The 22,796-nt window shown below is 46.0% G+C and overlaps 1 protein-coding gene and 1 long non-coding RNA gene across 2 annotated transcripts in view; both read left to right on the top strand.

Moving 5' to 3' along the window:
* The first annotated feature begins 4,111 nt into the window (after positions 1-4,111).
* LOC144100104 (uncharacterized) lies at positions 4,112-6,186 on the top strand. The gene is made up of 3 exons (XR_013307522.1): positions 4,112-4,306; positions 4,878-5,022; positions 6,025-6,186. It is a non-coding gene; the product is annotated as an uncharacterized LOC144100104 (long non-coding RNA).
* Positions 6,187-7,420: 1,234 nt separating this feature from the next.
* Positions 7,421-22,796, top strand: part of LOC144101003 (uncharacterized) — a 59,492-nt gene continuing 44,116 nt past the window's right edge. Inside the window, exons 1-7 of the mRNA XM_077633979.1 lie at positions 7,421-7,509; positions 8,262-8,363; positions 9,711-9,831; positions 11,107-11,239; positions 13,300-13,397; positions 13,890-14,123; positions 16,425-16,656. Coding sequence (XP_077490105.1) covers positions 14,088-14,123; positions 16,425-16,656 — 268 coding nt within the window. The 5' untranslated portion in view covers positions 7,421-7,509; positions 8,262-8,363; positions 9,711-9,831; ... (1 more) ...; positions 13,300-13,397; positions 13,890-14,087. The remainder of the gene's footprint in view (positions 7,510-8,261; positions 8,364-9,710; positions 9,832-11,106; positions 11,240-13,299; positions 13,398-13,889; positions 14,124-16,424; positions 16,657-22,796) is intronic.

The following is a 22,796-nucleotide window of genomic DNA, read 5'->3' as shown; positions in this document are numbered from 1 at the left end:
TGGTCCATTTACCATTGACGACAGACGCGCACTTGACAAATGTAAGTGGCAAGAGCCAACCTTCTTAAAACAGTGAAATCATCAGAGGAACAAAATCTTTGTGTTAACATGACTGCATTATAAAATTACCAACGATAAATCTTGCATCTGTGCGCAAGCGAGTTCTTACTGCAGCTATCCAAGATAAGAATCGGTTTAAAGGTTTTCGTACATTCGATTCGGACATCTAGCTAAGATGCCTGTGTTCTCAATTGCCTGCTGCTTGCTGATCTGCATATAAAATTAGATGCTCGTTCGATGTATTTCTGAAGCCAACAAGGGTGAAATTTTCGTTTATTATTCTTCAGCCATGTGTACCTAAGATACGGCCGCGACCTAATCAGATATGACCGACCGTGGTAATAATTTCACGTCAACATGCGCACTAACAATCATCAATGACGTAAGTCATCCTTCTTTGCTGTTTCGACCATACCTAGCGGTTATAAACGGGAAACTGAGTCCAGCATACATGAAGTGAGTCGCCATGTTCACTTCTCAGTTATAAATCCGTGCTCTGCTCGGGCGCTGCGCATTCTTTTACGGATCTTATTATGACGCGAGTTCAGGTGCTGCCTAGTTCCTTTGTAGCCGGAGGTCTGTAGCCAACCTTCCCACTGATTCTTATGCAGGTCAGGAGCAGCCGTGTGCCGGACGCCTGCACCATGTGTGCTTGCAGCAACGGGCCAAGCATCTCACCCACAACCAGCGGCTACAGCGCCGCCAAAAGGTAAGAACGTTATATTGCGATGCCGGTCGAACTCCTCTAAGCAGGCAGTGCACGCAAGCCTGCCTTGCTATGGGGGAGGGGTGGGGGGATAGCACGATGGCTGTTTCCTCCTACACTACCAAGTAGTACATGCAGGCTGCATTTTTTGCATTTTTGATGTCAGAAATTACTATTTTCGTTTGTAATTTTGGCAGTTTCTACAAGTTATATCAACTCACTAACTTACTGACTGACTATATGATTGAATAATTGATTGATCAATCGATTGGCTGTGGTGCTTCACGCAAGCTCGTTGCTTGTGGTCTTAGAAGAGCTGCATTCCTGTTTAGCTAGCGACAGAAAATTAACAGTCCCTGAAGAGACAGTATTCAAATCTCCTATAGTGTACGACAGTAAAAGGATCGTTAGTCTACGCCTCGGCTGCCTAACTCTGGTGTATACCCAATTCTTCAGCGTTGTGTGCGAGTGTTTGTTTGCGGGTGCATCCGTGTTTCAGGCAGAGGCTCAAAATGGCCACCGTGTCCGCCGCGGGTGAGAGGCAAACTACGAGTGCCATTGGCCGACGTGCTTCCTGGAGCCCCCGGCTGGAAAAAATGAAGCTGGCGCCGAACCCCTGTGCGCTGATGAGCCAGTGCTGTTAGGGCTGATCTACCCAGGCGCAGCGCCATGAATCAACTGCAGCCGTCGTGCGCCTATGCTACATGAACCCTGCGTCTGGTGCATGCACTGGGTGAGTTGAGCGCAAGGTTTTTTTTGCATTTTAGCATGATAGTAATCGCAGATGTATGCTCAATTTCTGATTTTCCCGTATTTTTATTCTTTATTTTTATCCCACGGGCAGTCTTTAGCTCATGTCATGTAATTTGCTGAATATTTTTGTTTTAATTCGTCTGCCATGTCCTGTTAAGACATGGCCGTCTCTTTTTCGGATATGAGTGAGCGTCGTTTCCTTGTGGTACCTGAAGCTGATCGCCATTTGCTTGAAAAGTGATAATTTCACGCTAACTATAAAAATCATCAAAATCTCAAGTGATGTGTTCCTCCTCTTGTAATCGTACATAGCGGTTACCAACTGGGAACTCAGCGTACCATCCGCAGAGTCGTGATGCTCGCTTTTCACTTAAAACCATGTACTGCTCGGGCATGGCGCAGTCATTTGTGAATCAGATTATGACAAGGTTGCGAGCGGACCTAGAAGTCGCTACCGTACTCTGCCGTTGTATCTCTTGTGAAATCCTTGCATTGCGTCTCTACATGATGCGTGTACCCAGTAACGAGTATTGAGCCAACCCTCACTACCACAACCAGCGACTTTAGCTCCACCAACTGGCAGGACGTGGCGATGTGATGCCTTTTGCCTTAATCGCAGAACAGAGTGCACTTAAAAGAGTTCTATAGAGATACAAATCCCACAGTTTAATTCTTCACTTTCTATTCATTGGTGGGATTGCGCATAAACATCTTGGACGCTGTGCACCGGTGCCGGGGCGCAGCGCTTAGACGGTCCTTACGAAGCTAGAGCACTTCTGATTTCAAACTACCGGCAGCTGGAAATCGCTGCTTATTTTTTGCATTTTCGGTGCTTAATTTTTGCATTTTTGAGGGTAACTTTCGGCGTGCTTGCTCACGTTTTGAGCCTAGTAGTTCGAAGTACTAGCACAATACTAGCCAGAGTGGAGATTGTGAATAAGACAAAATCCCACTGATGTGCTGTCCACAGATCCGACAGCTGTCTCATTCAGACGAACCTTAAACCGACATTTAGGTAGACAGGCGAGCTGCCCATTCTAACCTTGGGCTAGCAGGGGCACGCGTTTCAACGATGACTGTGCTGAACCCACTCCTGAAGTGGGTCGAGGAGGGGTGGGGAGGAGCTTAGTCCTATTGTCCCCACTCTTTTGAAATGAAAAGCTTCACTACGCTGGCCAGAGCCGAGCTTCCTGTGAGCCGAACTGGTGAGCTATGCGCATGCACAAAAAAGAGTGACGTCACGCGCCGCGCAGGTGGTCGCTGCTTGCCGCCGCCGCAGCCGCAGCCACCGTCGCCGCCTGACCTTTCGGCGCAGCCGCGCGCTACTGCACATGTGCGTCATGTGCATGCGCAAGGAGGCTATATAATGCGCTTGCCAGAGAATAGGCGTGCGCACTCGACATGGAAGGGAAGGAGAGTGCGGCTGCTGCTAGACCACGCAGAAAAGCTGAGAAAATAAATTCGTTCGATCCAGAAGCACTCGCTTGGGAGTTGGCTGCAAAACAGCGAAAAAAAAATTAAAAAGCTAAAGGTAAACGTGCAGCCAAAGCGCCTGAACAACCGGATATACGCGTCTCAAAATGATGTCAGAAAGAAGCTGAAAAGCGTGTCTTTGCCGCATCTTCAGCCAGCAGCAAGAGGAAACAAGAGAGTCAGAATAGAAAAATCCCCGAGACTCGCCGTTATTACGACCACGCGGTGCGACTGCCATGTGCAACTCGTAAACATATGCCATTGAGTAACCAAGTCTACGCCTATCGATAAACAATGTATACAATACCAGCTCAGCCTCAATGCATAACCATGACGTCAAACCAATCATAACCGAAGCTTTTCACTTGTATATCCAGGCTTAACCAGAGCTAAGCCACGGCCTAATATTTTGTAAAAAAACGAAAGGATGACAGTGCTGTTCTTGGATAAAAGGAAAATTCGTTTCCGCCTTCTGTTCTCGTCTTGTATCAATTTGGCCGGCTTTCGGCATAATCGTTATCACTATAGCGCCAGTTTCTACAAGTTCCATCGACCGTCCATATGGTTGTTTTTGATCAGTTGGTGGGCAGACTTACTGACATTGCTTAACAGGTTGCTATAATAATTGACTGGGTTTCCGCTTAAAAAGATTCACAAGAAGCACCTTTTAAATGTTCTATCGACTGACATATTGATTTATTCTTATGGTTGATTCATTGTTTCACCGAATGTTTTGTCAGTTGGTGGACTGACTGAGATTGATTGACTGTTTGACCAACTGATGTGTTGGATTGATTGTTTGATCGATTGTGTGATTGATTGGGAAATGGTGCACGCGCTCAGTGAAAGCGGTGTTTGCGCAAAAAAAAAAACACTCAATGTCTTTGGATCTACAGATGATATATATGCTCAGCTAGCGATCGATTGAGAACGACTATCTCTTCCAGAGTAACCGAATTCCCTTTTCTGTATCACAGTGAGGACTATGAGTCTAGGCCTTGGCTGAATAACTCTCGTATATCATGTAATTCTTCATCATTGCATCCGAGTGTTTTTAATTTGCGTGTGCATGCATGTTTCAGGTAAAGGCTGAAAATTGCCACTGTGTCTGCCATGAGCGACAGGCAGGCGGCGAGCGTGATTGGTCAACTTGCTTCCTGGGGCCCACTGGCGTGAAAATGAAGCAGGCGCTGAAGCGCTGTCCATTGCCGAGCCAAGGTTTTCCTTGCCGATGTACCCAGGAGTGGTGCCATGAATGGATGGCACCATCATGTCCTGATGCCGCATCAATCCTGCACCTGGTGGATGCGCTGGGTGAGGAGGACACATGGTTCATTTTTGCTTTTTTATTGTGATCGTAATTGCTGATGGATGCTTAGCTGGGGTCATTTGTTCGGACTGTACGTTACCTTCCTTGTTTGCTTATTGTATCCCACGCGCTGTGTTTAGTTCAAGATTATGTCATGTACTCCTTTAATATCTGTAGTGTGGCAGCGGAGGGGAATTTTTCGTTTTAATTCCTCAGCCATCACTAAGACAAGGCCATATCCCATTAGGATAGAAGTTACCATTATGCAATCACGGTCACTGACACTGATCGCCAATTGCTTTAAAGGTGATATCACGCCAACGCTAACAATCTTCAAAGACTTAAGTGATGTGTAGCTCTTCTTGCAGCCGTACCTGCCGGTTATCAACAGGCCGCTCAGTCTACAATCCATAGTGTCGCGATGCTGGCTTTTTCACTTAAAAATCTATGAACTGCTCGGCATAGCGGCACGTTCTTTTCAGGTTCAGATTATGACGGGTTCAGGCCCTGTCCACTTTACTTGAAACCTGAGGACACTTCCGTACTCTTAGGTTGTACTCCCCCATTCTATTGCAGCCAGGGCCATCTGGACTCGGTGTGCTGCCTCCCGCGCTGTTGAATTTCCGGGCCTCAACCACCCAGGTCGCGCCAGTCGGAGGAGGAGACTGACCTGTTGACCTTGACCCGGATGTGTTATATCCGCTCATCCCACAGCCGATTGGTAAGGGCCAGTGTTAATTTCTGAGCTCCGGTATGACAAGTCTGACTAGCCTCAACAATCTGAGTGAAAAAAACACCAAACAGTAACTACATCAACTGCGAGATAGTCTCCATTCATAGCAATATAGCAAAACAGATATGCAGGAAAACCGAATGCTATTCATGAAGATGCACAGATCACATCACTCTGATCTTTAGTCACAGAAGAATAAAATAACGATAAAATCATGAGGAAAGTAATCATTGTATCAACACAACAGTGCATTAAAAAAATAGCAATGGCATTTCTTGCACCTGTGTGCGAACGAGCGCTTACTCTAGCCAAGCAAGCTGAGAATCGGTTTAAAGGTTTTTCGCACATTCGGGTGGGACTTCTAGCCACGATGAGAGGAACATCATGAGAAGAACATAATCATCGTACCAACAGATGAGTGCATTAAAAATAGCATTTCTATATTTTGCCCCTGTGTGCAAGCGAGTGCTTAATCTACTCAAGCAAGATGAGAATCGGTTTAAAGGTTTTCTCAGATTCCGGTAGGACTTCTGGACGCTTGTGTTATCAAATGCCACATGGTTGTTTATCCGTATAGAGTGCAATTAGATTATCGTTCGATGTATTTAAAAAAAACCAAAAGTTGGGGCAGTTTTCGTTTCCAATTCTTTAACCTAGCTTAACTACTTATATACGCTCTGTCCTATTCAAATATGAGCGACCGTCATGTGCCCACTCAGTGACGCTGGTTGCTGTCTATTAGTCAAAACACTAACAAGCATCAATGCTGTCAGTGATCTGTCTCTGCGATTTCGACCATACCTGGCGGTTATCAACTGACAACTGAATCTAGCATACATGGAGTCAATATGCTCGTTTTTCAACTAGAAATTCGTGCACTGCTCAAGCGCTTTGCTTTCTTTTACGGATCTTGTTATGACGCGAGTTCGGGTGCCGTCGCCTTCGTGCGTAGCCGGAGGTTTTTATCCTGCTGTCCCGTCCTTTCTGCAGTGCTGCAGCAGTCGTGTGAAACACTAGCGCCGCGTCTGGCCCGGATGCCTGGACCATGTGCCCTTGCAGCAACGGGCCAAAGATTTTGCCCAGCCAGAGATTAGATGACTGCGTTGAGTCACAGCGCAAGACAGACTCATGATGAGCTTCAAAGTCTCTGGGATATCAGCGCCGCCAACAGGTAGGAGCATTACTGTGCCACCCGTTGAACTGTTCTCACGACGCTGTGCGCGCAAGCCTGCCTTTCTATTGGAGCGGGGGGGGGGAGTTGCCCAATGGCTTTTTTTCATAAGCTACGATGTATCAGATGCAAGCGACAATTCTTTAAATTATTGGTGTCAGAAGTTGCTAATTTTGCGCACCATTTCCGACGCGCTCGCTCATATTTTGAGCTTAATATTTCCCCTCGAGTATTTTCACGGCCAATAATAGGTTGAATGGTGATTGCGAATGATGCAAATCGCAGTGACAACTATCACCTGATCCGACAGTTGTCTCATTCAGATGAACCTGAACATGAGAAAGGGGGAAATAGGCGAGGTCTCGCAATGTCATTCTGTTGCCGAGTACGCTGACCATTCTAGCCTTGGGCAGCGCAGGCATGCATTGCAATATGAAGCGGGCAACGTCTATGGGCATTGTTCAACAGCGATGATTGGTTTGACGGAGATGCTCACACTGTGTATAAACAGTCTTCTTGATTTTAGAAACTGCTTACAACTAATTGCCAGAAGTATCGTTATTCATAGTTTGATTTAACAGAACCTTCCAACGGTGAAAACGTTTCTTGTTCAGTAGGGCCTGTCTCCTATAACTCTGCTTGGAACTTAACATAACAATGCCACCTTGCGCCTTTTCGCTTCTGGGCTGTAGATTCTCGCTGCGCTGTGCACGCTCGCTAGCCTTTCGGGGTGACGTATTGCGTAAAAAAATACAGGACTGCCATCGGGTGATCTGCGGATATATTGATTGTTGTAGTGAAATGTTGCACTATATTAAAAAATCGCATTTTTAAACGGTTTCTCGCTCGAAAATGCTTTTGTCCAGAAAGAACTGCTGGGTTTGCTGCCAATACTGTTACTGCAGCAGCTGTATAGCTTTCCATTGTAGCTGTGGTGCTGCGCTTAGGTGGAACCTAATGAGTAGGCCGTCTAATTACTTTCTTGACTGAGGTTAAGCAAATGCCTATCCGGCAGGTGTCCGACGCACAATTTGCAGCACTGCACATTCGAGATTTGAATGCAGCGAAGCAAACTGGTAGCGAAATGGCAGTCATGAACAAGACATGGATTTATTAAAGGTGATTGGATCATGGAATGGTAGTGTGCACTAATCCATGGTACCGCATCCCACGCAACGCTCCCCAATGTCCCAATCTTATTTGCAGGTTGCCTCGGCTTCTTCGAATGTGGTGTCTGCCTGCTAGCATCCACCCATCGTATTTGTCATCATCATCAGCTTGACTACACCCTCTGCAAGACAAAGGTCTCTCCTATATGTGTCCAATTATTCCTGACGTGTGCCAGCTTTGGCTCCTAATCTCCGCAAACTTCTTAATCTGCTCCAAATATCTAACTTTATGCTACCCTCTGCTTCATTTGCCTGCTCTTGGTATCCAGTTCGTTGCATTTAACGACCGTCGGTTATCTTGCCTTTGCATTACATGCCCTGGCCAACCCCATTTATTCTTCTTGGCTTCCACTAGATGCCACTAAGCCGCATTTGTTCTCTGACCCACTCTGCCCTCTTCCCGTCCCTTAACGTTACACCCATCAGTTTCCTTTACATAGCTCGCTGCGTTGCCCCAGTATAAGACCAACTCTTTTAGTTAGTCGCATTCTTTTTTATTATAATATGTGCTCCATACTAGAAAACTGGTTGCTGGGTAAAGGAAATGGCGCTGTATCCGTCTCACATCTCCACAGACACCTGAACTGCGCCATAAAAAAGGATATAAAGGAGGGACAGAGAGAAAAAAGGTGCCATAGTGAAGGGCTCCGGAATAATTTCATACACATGGGAATCTTTAATGTGCATTGAGATCTCAAAGCACACTGGGGCCTTTTGCATTTCGCCTCCATCGAAACGCAGCCGGGTTCGAACCCGGGTACTCCGAATCAATAGCCGAACGCCCTAACCACAGAGCCACCGCGGTGGTTTGACTGCAAAATTTGACTGCAGATTCGCACTGTCATATGCGGGTTCTACGCTACTCAATGTCCCAACCTTGTTTGCAGGTTTCCTCGTCGTCTTTGAATATGGCACCTGCCTGCTGTTAGCTGCCATTCATCGTATTGGTGGCCTTCTGCGTCACCGTTTTCTTGCTGAACTCAAGGCAGGTAAGAGGGCAGGGCTGTAGCCAATGCATAGAGCCCAGTCGGGCAACATTATACAATTTGTAAGGAGCTTTGGACCAGTATAAGTTGTTCAACGTTCCCAGGCATGCTTGCTGTTTGGGATGTCCCCCGGGGTAACACACCTGGTGCTGTGAATTGAGCACTGCAACAATAGGTCACAGCGTTCATTGGGTGACCAACATCTCGCAATACCAGCCACTTGCCAAGGTGGCAGGGTGGTGCGGGCTGCCTATCCACTGTGCAAAAAACAAAAGCAGGTTTTTGCTGTTTGGACACCAGCGTATAAAAAAGAGAAATTGAGGTGTCCACTGACCCTGGGAGCCAGTTGTGTGCCTTTCCTTTCGTGAAAATTAACCGCCTCACCTCATTCTCAACACCAATGAGCCTCGTCAACGCCAATGAACCCACTAAACAACCCCAGGGAACTCATGTGTTCGGTTTTGAGAAAAGGAAATGGCGCAGTAACTGTCTCACATATCTCGGTGGACACCTGAACCACGCCATAAGTTAAGGGATAAAGGGAGGGAGGAAAAAAAGAAAAGAAAGGAAATTTAAAATTGGACTTTGAGGAATGGCGGGGCGAATTGGGGAAAACCTGTGGCTCCGTGCAGCTAGTGGTAGAATGGTGCAAGCGCAGTAGTGACTAATGATACTTACCCGAAATGCTCCGCTCTCTAGCCTAGTGTAGCTTTCGCTACAAAAGACCACAACCAGTAACTACATCAACATAGAGGTAATGCTGTTCATAAGGTAGCACTGATCACATCACATTATGATCGTTAATCAGAAAGGAAACAAAGTACGGTAAAATCATGAGAGGAACATGATCGTTGTCAGCCAGATGAGAATGTGTTTAAAGGTTTTCGCGCATTCGGATGTGACTTCTGGCTTCAATGCGTATGTTCTCAAATGCCAGTTGGTTGCTGATCCGCATATAGAATTAGATGCTCGTTCAAAATATTTGTGAAGCCAACAGTTCGGGAAATTTTTTTGTGATTCTTCAGCCGTGCATAACTAAGATACGGCCATGTCCTATTCACATATCAATGACCGGCCAGTCAGTGAAGCCGGTTGCTGATTGTTAATCAACGCTGACAATCAACAATGACGTGTCTGGCCCTGCTGTTTCGACCATACCTAGCTGTTGTCAACCGACAACTGAGTCTAGCATACATATTGTGTTCATGCTCACTTCTCAGCTTGAAATCCATGCTCTAGTCGGGCACAGTGTATTCTTTTCCGTATCTTATTTTGATGCGAGTTCAGGTGCAGCCCCTTTGCATGTAGGCGGAGGTCTTTATCCCGTTGTTCTGCTCTTTTTTTCTGCAGTGCTACACCTGGTCGTGTGCAATACTAGCATCGCGTATGGCCCGGATGCCTGCATCATGTCCGCTTGCAGCAACCGGCCAAGCGCTTCACCCATAACCAGCGACAACAGCGCCGACAAATGGTAGGAACATTACAATGCTATACGCGTTCAACTCCCCTCAGGACGCAGTTCGCATCAGCCTGCCTTTCTTTGTAAGTGGTGGGGGGATAGCCCTTTTGCCATCGATAGCTGGCTTGCATACGTTAGCAAGTAGGGCACGCAAGCGGCAGTTTAAAATTTTTGGTGTCAGAAATTACTCTTTTAGCGGGTCATTTTCAACGCGCTCGCTAATGTATTGAGCTTAATTTTTCACAGAGAGTATTTACACTGAATGTGCCAGGTTGAATGATGATTGCGAATGAGGGAAAATCGCAGTTTGTACTGTCAACTGATCCGGCAGTCGTGTCTCATTCAGATGAAAATGGACATAAGAGGGGGAGACAGGCGAGGTCTCGCAATGTCATTCTCTTCATGCTCACTGCGCAGTGCATGCCCGCTATAGCCTTCCATTGTCTCTCATATATCGGTGGACACCTGAACCGCGTCGTAAGCGAAGGGGTAAAGGATGTACTGAAAGAAGAAAGGAAGAAAGAGGTACCGTCTCTCTCTGCAGTACATGACATTGCGAGGTCTCGCAATGTCATTCTCTTCATGCTCTCTGTGCTGTGCATGCCCGCTAGCGTTTTCGGGCGACGTATTTCCTTGAATAACGCATAGTTGCCTTTCATGTGGTTGTGTGTGTTTCTCCTTTTCTCCTCTATCAATTTGACTTGTTTCGTCTTAAGTCACTATAGCGCCAGTTTTAACAAGTTTGATCGGTTCAATCATTGACTGAATTCATTTATTTATTGGATGGTTGCTTGACTGATTGTTCCACTGGTGGACTGACAGACTGACAATAGTAGATAGATGTATTAATTGACTGGTTGAATGATTGTCCGGTTTTCCACTTAAACAGGTTCATAAACAGCACTTTCAACAAATTCAATCAACTAATTGATTTATTGGATGGTATTGACTGTTTGACTCTTTGGTTTCTCGTTTGGTCGACTGATTAACTGAGGTTTTTAGATAGTTTGATTGCTTGATTAGGAATTAGTGCATGCCGCTCACTGAAAGCGGTGTTTTAAGTGCTAACAAACATTAACTGCCTTTCGTTCTGCAAGAATGGAATTTGGGTTCAGTTAGCGATCGTGTTAGAATACCGGTACCAGGCATTAGAGTAACCCAATCCCCTCTGGTGTATCACAATGAACGACCATGATTCTACGGCCTGGCTGCTTAACTCTGCTATAGTATGTAATTCTTCATCGTTTTGTGCAAGCGTTTGTTTGCGTGTGAATACGTTTCAGGCAGATGCTGAAAATGGTCACCGTGTCCGCCGCGGGCGAAAGGCAAGCGCCAAGCGCCATAGGCCGGCATGTTTTCTGGAACCTCTGCAGGGAAGAAAAGAAGCAGGCGCCGAACCCCTGTCCACTGCCGAGCCAAGGTATCATGGCCGATGTACCCAGGAGTGGTGCCATGCATGGACAGGAGCCATCATACCCTTCTGCCGTATAAATCTTGTCTCTGCTGTAGGCAGCTGATGAGTTCACAAGCTTTATTTTTATTTTTTAGTATAGTCTTTATCGCAGATGGATGCTCTTTTAGGGTCATTTGTTCTGATTGTGCCATACCTTCCTTGTTTCTTCATTTTATTCAACACGCTTTCATTAGTTTCAAGAATAATACATGTAATTAACAGCTGTAGTCTGGCAGCTTAGGTGAATTTTTCTGTTTTAACTGATCAGCTATTGCTCCCCAAGACACGGCCGTGTCCCATTCTGATATCTGTGAGCACGACGTCACTGAAGCTGATAGGTGATTATTTTCAAACTGATAAATTCCCACCAACGCTCACAATCATCAAAGACGTAAGTGATGTGCAGCTCCTCTTGTGATCGTACCTACCGATTACCGTAAATGTGGCCTCACAGGCTCCCATACCGGAGTCGCGATGCTTGCTTTTCACTTAAAAATTCGTGCACTTCTCGACACTAACTGCGCGGGAGTCTTCATTCATAGAAATATAGGAAAACTGATATGCAGGAAAACCGAATGCTATTAATAGAGTTGCACTGATCACATCACACTTTGATAATTAATCACAGAGGGAAAAAAATTCTCCCCCAACACTGCCTCAGTGTTCGTCTTAAGAGCGCTAGCTACGGGAGTTTCACGCGTTCACATTGGGTGTGCTCAGCAAACGTAAAAACCAATGCAAACATCCCTTCTTAGATTACATTAGTTTATGGGGGTTTAACTGCCCAAAGCGACTCAGGCTATGAGAGATGCCGCAGAGAACGGCTGCGGAAATTTCGTGCGTAATAAACACTCAGCGCACCGCGGCGGCCATCTCTAAGACACAGGCAGTGCCATCTATCTCATAGATTTTGCACTATTGCGATTTACAGCCACTTCGCTATATCCGGTATACTTTCTCGTTATATCAGTTTATAAATTTTATGCATCACAACACGTGGAATAGTTTGAAACCATCCGGAACACCTGGCTGCAAACTGTTCGGCCCTAATCGCCACCTGAAGGTCCGCAGAATGCAAGGTTTGGAGGCGGAAAGGCGTTGCAAAACCCATGTTTTGGCTTCATCTCAATGAGTAATTTCATCTTCAGGAACATGCCAAGTCATTTGACACCACTTCGAGCACTTGCGTCAAAAGGGTAGCCCCAAATCTTAAGCATATGGTGGCCCCGGTTGGATCCTACTTTGATGGCTGCTATACTGGCACATATATAACGGGTCGAAAGTATAGGCATCAATTGAGCGCTACGTGCCCACTGCTGGTATGTAATACAGTGTGGTCACGCGGTAATTTTTATGGTCCATTTACCATCGACGACAGACGCGTACTTGACAAATGTAAGTGGCAAGAGCCAACCTTCTTAAAACAGTGAAATAATCAGAGGAACAAAATCTTTGTGTTAACATGACTGCATTATAAAATTACCAATGATAAATCTTGCATCTGCGCGCAAGCGAGTTCTTACTGCAGCTATCCAAGATGAGAATCGGTTTAAAGGGTTTCGTACATTCGATTCGGACATCTAGCTAAGATGCCTGTGTTCTCAATTGCCTGCTGCTTGCTGATCTGCATATAAAATTAGATGCTCGTTCGATGTATTTCTGAAGCCAACAATGGATGAAACTTTCGTTTGTAATTCTTCAGCCATGTGTACCTAAGATACGGCCGCGACCTAATCAGATATGAGCGACCGTGGTAATAATTTCACGTCAACATGCGCACTAACAATCATCAATGACGTAAGTCATCCTTTTTTTGCTGTTTCGACCATACCTAGTGGTTATAAACGGGAAACTGAGTCCAGCATACATGAAGTGAGTCGCCATGTTCACTTCTCAGTTATAAATCCGTGCTCTGCTCGGGCGCTGCGCATTCTTTTACGGATCTTATTATGACGCGAGTTCAGGTGCTGCCTAGTTCCTTTGTAGCCGGAGGTCTGTAGCCCACTTTCCCACTGATTCTTATGCAGGTCAGGAGCAGCCGTGTGCCGGACGCCTGCACCATGTGCGCTTGCAGCAATGGGCCAAGCATTTCACCCACAACCAGCGGCTACAGCGCCGCCAAAACGTAAGAACGTTATATTGCGATGCCGGTCGAACTCCTCTAAGCAGGCAGTGCACGCAAGCCTGCCTTGCTATGGGGGAGGGGTGGGGGGATAGCACGATGGCTGTTTCCTCCTACACTACCAAGTAGTGCATGCAAGCGGCACTTTTTGCATTTTTGATGTCAGAAATTACTATTTTCGTGGGTAATTTCGGCACTTTCTACAAGTTATATCAACTCACTAACTTACTGACTAATTGGTTTAATAATTGATTGATCAATCGATTGGCTGTGGTGCTTCACGAAAGCTCGTTGCTTGTGGTCTTAGAAGAGCTGCGTTCCTGTTTAGCTAGCGACCGAAAATTATCAGTCCCTGAAGAGACAGTATTCAAATCTCCTATAGTGTATGACAGTAAAAGGATCGTTAGTCTATGCCTCGGCTGCCTAACTCTGGTGTATACCCAATTCTTCAGCGTTGTGTGCGAGTGTTTGTTTGCGGGTGCATCCGTGTTTCAGGCAGAGGCTCAAAATGGCCACCGTGTCCGCCGCGGGTGAGAGGCAAACGACGAGCGCCATTGGCCGACGTGCTTCCTGGAGCCCCCGGCTGGAAAAAATGAAGCTGGCGCCGAACCCCTGTGCGCTGATGAGCCAGTGCTTTTAGGGCTGATCTACCCAGGCGCAGCGCCATGAATCAACTGCAGCCGTCGTGCGCCTATGCCACATGAACCCTGCGTCTGGTGCATGCACTGGGTGAGTTGAGCGCAAGGTTTTTTTTGCGTTTTAGCATGATAGTAATCGCAGATGTATGCTCAATTTCTGATTTTCCCGTATTTTCATTGTTTATTTTTATCCCACGGGCAGTCTTTAGCTCATGTCATGTAATTTGCTGAATATTTTCGTTTTAATTTGTCTGCCATGTCCTGTTAAGACATGGCCGTCTCTCTTTCGGATATGAGTGAGCGTCGTTTCCTTGTGGTACCTGAAGCTGATCGCCATTTGCTTGAAAAGTGATAATTTCACGCTAACTATAAAAATCATCAAAATCTCAAGTGATGTGTTCCTCCTCTTGCAATCGTACATAGCGGTTACCAACTGGGAACTCAGCGTACCATCCGCGGAGTCGTGATGCTCGCTTTTCACTTAAAACCATGTACTGCTCGGGCATGGCGCAGTCATTTGTGAATCAGATTATGACAAGGTTGTGAGACCTGTTCACTTCACCTGGACCTAGAAGTCGCTACCGTACTCTGCCATTGTATCTCTTTAATTTTGCACCCCAGGCTTGTGAAATCCTTGCATTGCGTCTCTACATGATGCGTGTACCCGGTAACGAGTATTGAGCCAACCCTCACTACCACAACCAGCGACTTTAGCTCCACCAACTGGCAGGACCTGGCGATGTGATGCCTTTTGCCTTAATCGCAGAACAGAGTGCACTTAAAAGAGTTCTGTAGAGATATAAATCCCACAGTTTAATTCTGCACTTTCTATTCATTGGTGGTATTGCGCATAAACATCTTGAACGCTGTGCACCGGCGCCGGGGCGCAGCGCTTAGACAGCCCTTACGAAGCTAGAGCACTTCTGATTTCAAACTACCGGCAGCTGGAAATCGCTGCTTATTTTTTGCATTTTCGGTGCTTAATTTTTGCATTTTTGAGGGTAACTTTCGGCGTGCTTGCTCACGTTTTGAGCCTAGTAGTTCGAAGTACTAGCAAAATACTAGCCAGAGTGGTGATTGTGAATAAGACAAAATCCCACTGATGTGCTATCCACAGATCCGACAGCTGTCTCATTCAGACGAACCTAAAACCGACACAGAGGTAGGCAGGCGAGCTGCCCTTTCTAACCTTGGGCTAGCAGGGGCACGCGTTTCAATGATGACTGTGCTGGACCCACTCCTGAAGTGGGCTGAGGAGGGGTGGGGAGGAGCTTAGTCCTATTGTCCCCACTCTTTTGAAATGAAAAGCTTCACTACGCTGGTCAGAGCCGAGCTTCCTGTGAGCCGAACTGCTGAGCTATGCGCATGCACAAAAAAGAGTGACGTCACGCGCCGCGCAGGTGGTCGCTCCTTGCCGCCGCCGCAGCCGCAGCCACCGTCGCCGCCTGACCTTTCGGCGCAGCCGCGCGCTACTGCACATGTGCGTCATGTGCATGCGCAAGGAGGCTATATAATGCGCTTGCCAGAGAATAGGCGTCCGCACTCGACATGGAAGGGAAGGAGAGTGCGGCTGCTGCTAGACTACGCAGAAAAGCTGAGAAAATAAATTCTTCCGCTCCAGAAGCACTTGCTTGGGAGTTGGCTGCACAACAGCGCAAAAACAAAATGATAAAGCCAATGGTAAACGAGCAGCCAAAACGCCTGAACAACCGGAAATACGCGTTGCTAAGTGACGTCGGAAAGAAGCCGAAAAGAGTGTCTTGGCCGCATCTTAAGCCAGCAGCAAGAGGAAACAAGAGAGTCAGAACAGAAAAATCCCCGAAACTCGCCGTTATTACGACCACGCAGTGCGACTGCTGTGTCCAACTCATACATATGCCATTGAGTAACCAAGTCTACGCCTATAGATAAACAATGTGTACAATACTAGCTAAGCCTCAATGCATAACCATTACGTCAAACCAATCATAACTAAAAGTTTTCACTTCTTTATCGACTGACATATTGATTTATTCAATGGTTGATTCATTGTTTCACTCAATGTTTTTTCGGTTGTTGGACTGATATTGATTGACTGTTCGAGCAACTGATGTGTTGGATTGACTCTTTGATCGATTGTGTGATTGATTGGAAAATGGTGCACGCGCTCAGTGAAAGCGATGTTTCTTGCGCCAAAAAAACCACTCAATGTCTGTGGATCTACATATGAAATATATGCTCAGCTAGCGATCGAGTGAGAACGACTATCTCTTCCAGAATAACCGAATTTCCTTTTCTGTATCACAGTGAAGGACTATGAGTCTAGGCCCCGGCTGAATAACTCTCGTATATTATTTAATTCTTCATCGTTGCATCCGAGTGTTTTTTATTTGCATGTGCATGCATGTTTCAGGTAAAGGCTGAAAATGGCCACTGTGTCCGCCATGAGCGACAGGCAGGCGGCGAGCGTGATTGGTCAACTTGCTTCCTGGGGCCCACTGGCATGAAAATGAAGCAGGCGCTGAAGCGCTGTCCACTGCCGAGCCAAGGTTTTCCTTGCCGATGTACCCAGGAGTGGTGCCATAAATGGACGGCACCATCATGTCCTGATGCCGCATCAATCCTGCGCCTGGTGGATGCGCTGGGTGAGGAGGACACATGGTTCATTTTTGCTTTTTTATTGTGATCATAATTGCTCATGGATGCTTAGCTGAGATCATTTGTTCGGACTGTACGTTACCTTCCTTGTTTGCTTATTGTATCTCACGCGCTGTGTTTAGTTCAATATTATGTCATGTACTCCTTTAATATCTGTAATGTGGCAGCGGAGGGGAATTTTTTGTTTTAATTCCTCAGCCCTCCCTAAGACAAGGCCATGTCCCATTACGATAGGAGTTACCATTGTGCAATCACGGTCACTGACACTGATTGCCAATTACTTTCAAGGTGATAATATCACGCCAACGCTAACAATCTTCAAAGACATAAGTGACGTGTAGCTCTTCTTGCAGCAGTACCTGCCGGTTATCAACAGGCTGCTCAGTCTACAATCCATAGTGTCGCGATGCTAGCTTTTTCACTTAAAAATCTATGCACTGCTCGGGCATAGCGGCGCGTTCTTTTCAGGTTCAGATTATGACGGGTTCAGGCCCTGTCCACTTTACTTGAAACCTGGGGACACTACCGTACTCTCAGGTTGTACTCCCCCATTCTATTGCAGCCAGGGCCATCTGGACTCGGTGTGCGGCCTCCCGCGCTGTTGAATTTCCGGGCCTTAATCACCCGGGCCGCACCAGTCGGAGGAGGAGACTGACCTGTTGCCCTTGACCCGGTTGTGTTATATCCGCTCATCCCACAGCCGATTGGTAAGGGCCAGTGTTAATTTCTGAGCTCCGGTATGACCAGTCTGACTAGCCTCAACAATCTGAGCGAAAAAAACACCAATCAGTTACTACACCAACTGCGAGGTAGTGTCCATTCATAGCATTATAGCAATAAAGATATGTAGGAAAACCGAATGCTATTCATAAAGATGCACTGATCACATCACACTGATCGTTAGTCACAGAGGAATAAAATAACGATAAAATTATGAGAAAAGTAATCATTGTATCAACACAACAGTGCATTAAAAAAATAGCAATGGCATTTCTTGCACCTGTGTGCGAACGAGCGCTTACTCTAGCAAGCAAGCTGAAAATCGGTTGAAAGGTTTTTCGCACGTTCGGGTGGGACTTCTAGCCACGATGCGAGGAACATCATGAGAGGAACATAATCGTCGTACCATAGCCACGATGCGAGGAACATCATGAGAGGAACATAATTGTCGTACCATAGCCACGATGCGAGGAACATCATGAGAGGAACATAATCGTCGTACGAACAGATGAGTGCTATAAAAATAGCATTTCTATATTTTGCCCCTGTGTGCAAGTGAGTGCTTGCTCTACTCAAGCAAGATGAGAATAGGTTTAAAGGTTTTCTCAGATTCCGGTAGGACTTCTGGACGCTTGTGCTATCAAATGCCACATGGTGGTTTATCCGTATAGAGTGCAATTAGATTATCGTTCGATGTATTTAAAAAACCAACAGTTGGGCCAGTTTTCGTTTGTAATTCTTTAAGCGTGCTTAACTACATATATACGACCGTGTCCTATTCAGATATGAGCGACCGTCATGTGCCCACTCAGTGATGCTGGTCGCTTTCTGTTTGTCAAAAACACTAACAAGCATCAATGACGTCAGTGATCTGTCTCTGCGATTTCGACCATACCTGGCAGTTATCAAGTGACAACTGAATCTAGCATACATGGAGTCGATATGCTCGTTTTTCAACTAGAAATTCGTGCACTGCTCGGGCGCTTTGCTTTCTTTTACGGATCTTGGTATGACGCGAGTTCGGGTGCCGTCGCCTTCGTGCGTAGCCAGAGGTCTTTATCCTGCTGTCCCGACCTTTCTGCAGTGCTGCAGCAGTCGTGTGAAACACTAGCGTCGCGTCTGGCCCGGATGCCTGGACCATGTCCCCTTGCAGCAACGGGCCAAAGATTTTGCCCAGCCAGAGACTGGATGACTGCGTTGAGTCACAGCGCAAGACAGACTCATGATGAGCTTCAAAGTCTCTGGGATATCAGCGCCGCCAACAGGTAGGAGCATTACTGTGCCATGCCCGTTGAACTGTTCTCACGACGCTGTGCGCGCAAGCCTGCCTTTCTATTGGAGGTGGGGGGGGGAGGGGAGTTGCCCAATGGCTTTTTTTCATAAGCTACGATGTATCAGATGCAAGCGACAATTCTTTAAATTATTGGTGTCAGAAGTTGCTATTTTTGCGCGCCATTTCCGACGCGCTCGCTCATATTTTGATCTTAATATTTCCCCTCGAGTATTTTCGCGGCCAATAATAGGTTGAATGGTGATTGCGAATTATGCAAATCGCAGTGACAACTATTACCTGATCCGACAGTCCTGTCTCATTCAGACGAACCTGCTGTCTCATTCAGACGAACCTGAACATGATAAAGGGGGAAATAGGCAAGGTCTCGCAATGTCATTCTTTTGCCGAGTACGCTGACCATTCTAACCTTGGGTCAGCGCAGGCATGCATTGCAATATGAAGCGGGCAACTTCTATGGGCATTGTTCAACAGCGATGATTGGTTTGACGGAGATGCTCACACTGTGTATAAACAGTCTTCTTGATTTTAGAAACTGCTTGCAACTAATTGCCAGAAGTATCGTTATTCATAGTTCGATTTGACAGAACCTTCTAACGGTGAAAACGCTGCTTGTTCTGTAGGGCCTGTCTCATATAACTCTGCTCGTACCTTAACATAACAGCACGCTCGCTAGCCTTTCAGGGTGACGTATTTTCTTTAATGAGTGTGTGTTTCTCCTTTTTTCCTCCGTGATCAATTTGACTGGTTTCGTCTTCATCAAGTCACTAGCCCCAGTTTCTAGATGTTCGACCGATTGACTATTGACTGGTACATTCATTTATTGGATGGTTGCTTGAATCATTGATCAGTACGTCGACTGAGTGACTGGCAGACTGATTGATTATAACATTGATATATTAATTGAGTGATTGAATGATTGACTTGCTTTCTGGTTAAGCAGATTCATAAACAGCACTTTCTTCGAATTCAATCAATTGAGTCATTGATTTAATAAATGGTTGATTGATTCTTTGACCGACAAATTGGTGGACTGAGTGACAGAGATTATTGGATAGATTGATTGCTTTATTAGGAATTAGTGCATGCCACTCAGTGAAAGCGTTGTTTTCAGCGCTAACAAACACTAACTGCGTGTTGTTCTACAAGAATAGAATTTATGTCAAGTTATTGATCGAGTTAGCAGAAATACCGGTACCAGGCGTCGAGTACCCGATAACCCTCTAGTGTGTCACAATGCAGGACCGTGATTCTACGGCTTGGCTGCTTAACTTTGTTATATTATGTAATTGTTCATCGTTGTGTGCAAGCGTTTGTTTGCGTGTGCATCCATGTTTCAGGCAGAGGCTGAAAATGGTCACCGTGTCCGCCGCGGGCGAGAGGCAAGCGACAAGCGCCATAGGCCGGCCTGCTTCCTGGAGCCCCTGGAGGGAAGAAAAGAAGCACGTGCCGAACGCTTGTGCACTGCCGAGCAAAGTTTTCATGGCCGATGTACCAGGCTGTGGTGCCACGAATCGACAGCCGCCAACGTGCGCTGGCGCCGCATCTCTTGGAAGCGCTGGGTGAGGAGGACGCACGGTTTACTTGTACGACCCCTGAACACAGATCGATGCTCAGTTGAGGGGATTTGTTCTCATTATCCGGTTCCTCACTTATACGTTTATTTTGTCGTAAGCGCATAGTTTTCTTAAAGGTAGTTTAATAATAATCACGCACATAGCCAAGGCTTTTCTTTCATCAAAGGCCTATTGTAATTTCTTCCATTTTGTTTGGGGAAGGGGGTGTGAGGTGGCAGCTGGCTGATCACTGCCAAAAGCAAAGGGAGGTGGTGTAACTTGATTTCGGGGAGTGGGCGAGAGTCGGGGCCCCTTTGGGCTTTTTCTTGTATACGTGCCTGCCTATGATAGCCGTAGTATGCCAGCGGAGTTAGTGAATTTTTCCGTTTTAATTTCTGAGCCACGTCTCATTAAGACACGGCCGTGTCCTATTTGTAAGTGCACTACCGTCGTGCGAGCACGGTCATTGAAGCTGATCGCCAATTACTTTCAAAGCGATAATTTCACTCCAACGCTAACAATCCTCAGGTCCTCTTACATTCGCACCCAGCGGTTATCAACTGGCTTCTCAGTCTGCCACTCATCTAGCGGCGATGCTCGCTTGTTATAAATCCATGCACTGCTCGGGCATAGTGCATTCTTTTAGCGATCAGCCTAAGACAAGGGTTCAGGCCCTGTTCATTTTACTTTTTACTTGAAGCCGGGGGTCAGCACCATGCTGACCCGTTGTATTTAGCGCAATGTTGCACCCCGAACGTGAGGCAATCCTTGCATCGCGTCTCTCCTGGATGCCTGCACCTGCTTTCCTCGCAGTATCGGGCCGACCCTCTCGTCCACAACCAGCGACTGTATCGCCTCTAACTGAAGGGAAGTTGTGGTGCGGTGCCTATTGAATTAATCGCAGGACAGAGTGTGCGCTAACGAGCTCATTACAGGTGAAAGTCAGGCATTACTGCGCTAGGTAAAGCCGTCGTCTCGTATGCTGCAGAATGATCTTGAACGACAGTCGTCTGAACCACGTTCACAGTGAATGACTATGTGGTATGGTTATGGTGTCGAACCTTTGAACTCTGAACTTGACCTGTGATCTTTAGTTCACCCTCGACCTCTGACCTTTGACATAGTTACCTTTGGGTTGACGTTCGACTTTCAGAACATTCGATGTTGTAATGTGAAGCTACATGACATCTGGGGGGGGGTTGTCGTAAGACCATATGATACAACGCTATAGCCATGTGCATGGTCGTGTGGGTATATATAAAATGGCTGCAGCGAGAGTGCAAGGGAGCTGCCATGGACGAGCCACAGACGCTTAGCAAGCGTGCTTGCTTTTCACTAGATTCCAGGTTTATCCAAGTTAAGCCACTGACAATTTTTTCATTGCCCGTTAATTGGCGGTAAGACGGACAAAATACCGTGGACGCTGTGGATCGCTTCGGTTTGTAAAGATTACTGAGATGGCAAGGCTACTCTACTTCTGATATCTTTTGTAACGTCTTGCAGTCAGAAATTACTGCGTGTCTTGCATTTTCGTTGAGAAATTTCAGTTTTGGCATGGAATTGTCGTTGTGCTTGCTCACATTTTGTGCTTAATGCTTCCCACTGTGCCTGTCGCACTCACATTACTAACCAGAGTGGTTACTGCAAATGAGAAAAAATCAGTGATTGCTATCCAGAGATCTGACACATGTGTCTCATTCAGGTACATAATACAGAGAGTACTGGTTCTCATACAGAGGTACACAGGCAAATTGGCCATTACAATCTTTGTTCAGCATGGGCACGCGTTTCAACAATAACTACCTGGAGGCCATTCCTGAAGGATGTTGATGAAGGTATTGGGTTAGGAGCTTAGTCCTATTGGCTCCACTATTTTTTGTTGACATCGTTTCGGCAAAAAACAAAAGAAAGGCAGTGCAGGTCTTGGATAAACGGAAAATTCGTTTCCGTCTTCTCTCAAGTGATGATTTAAGTTATGTGTAGCTCCTTTTTCTGCATTACCTACCGGTTAAATAAATAAATTCTTTATTTCACTCATGAAGTGAGGGAGTGCGGGAAAAAAAGCTGAAAATTCAGCTTGACTTGTTCCCAGCTCCCCAGATTACAAAAAATTCAAGAAACAAAAGAGAGGACAAGGGGGAAAAAAATAAAATAAAATAAAATATTGGCAGAGCGGCATAATAACAACACAAATCAAAATACAGAAATGTTTTGTTTACAAAGTCAGATCGGCTTGTACAAGGAAAATAAACAAAACAATTCTAATTAAACTGTATGATACACCGGTGATAAGCGAAAGTACATGCCGGAAAAAGCCCGAAAAAACAAGAACGTTACATAAGTAAAGGAAAGAGACGGAGAAAACAATGTGCATGAACAGAAAAGCGTTGCTCAAGGAAAGGTACAGCGTACATATGCAAAATGCTAGAAATACCCCATCATATGAAGGAATTGTTTTCTATGAACAGTAATTTCAGTTCTCTTTTTGAAGTTAACTCGGGAGTGATACCGTTTCTGTAACAGATATTTAACAAGTGTGGTAGCAATCTGTTTATCATTT

The sequence above is a fragment of the Amblyomma americanum genome, chromosome 8 (assembly GCF_052857255.1).
Source record: "Amblyomma americanum isolate KBUSLIRL-KWMA chromosome 8, ASM5285725v1, whole genome shotgun sequence".
Taxonomy (NCBI): Eukaryota; Metazoa; Arthropoda; class Arachnida; order Ixodida; family Ixodidae; genus Amblyomma; species Amblyomma americanum.
This window is presented reverse-complemented; position numbering and strand designations above follow the sequence as displayed.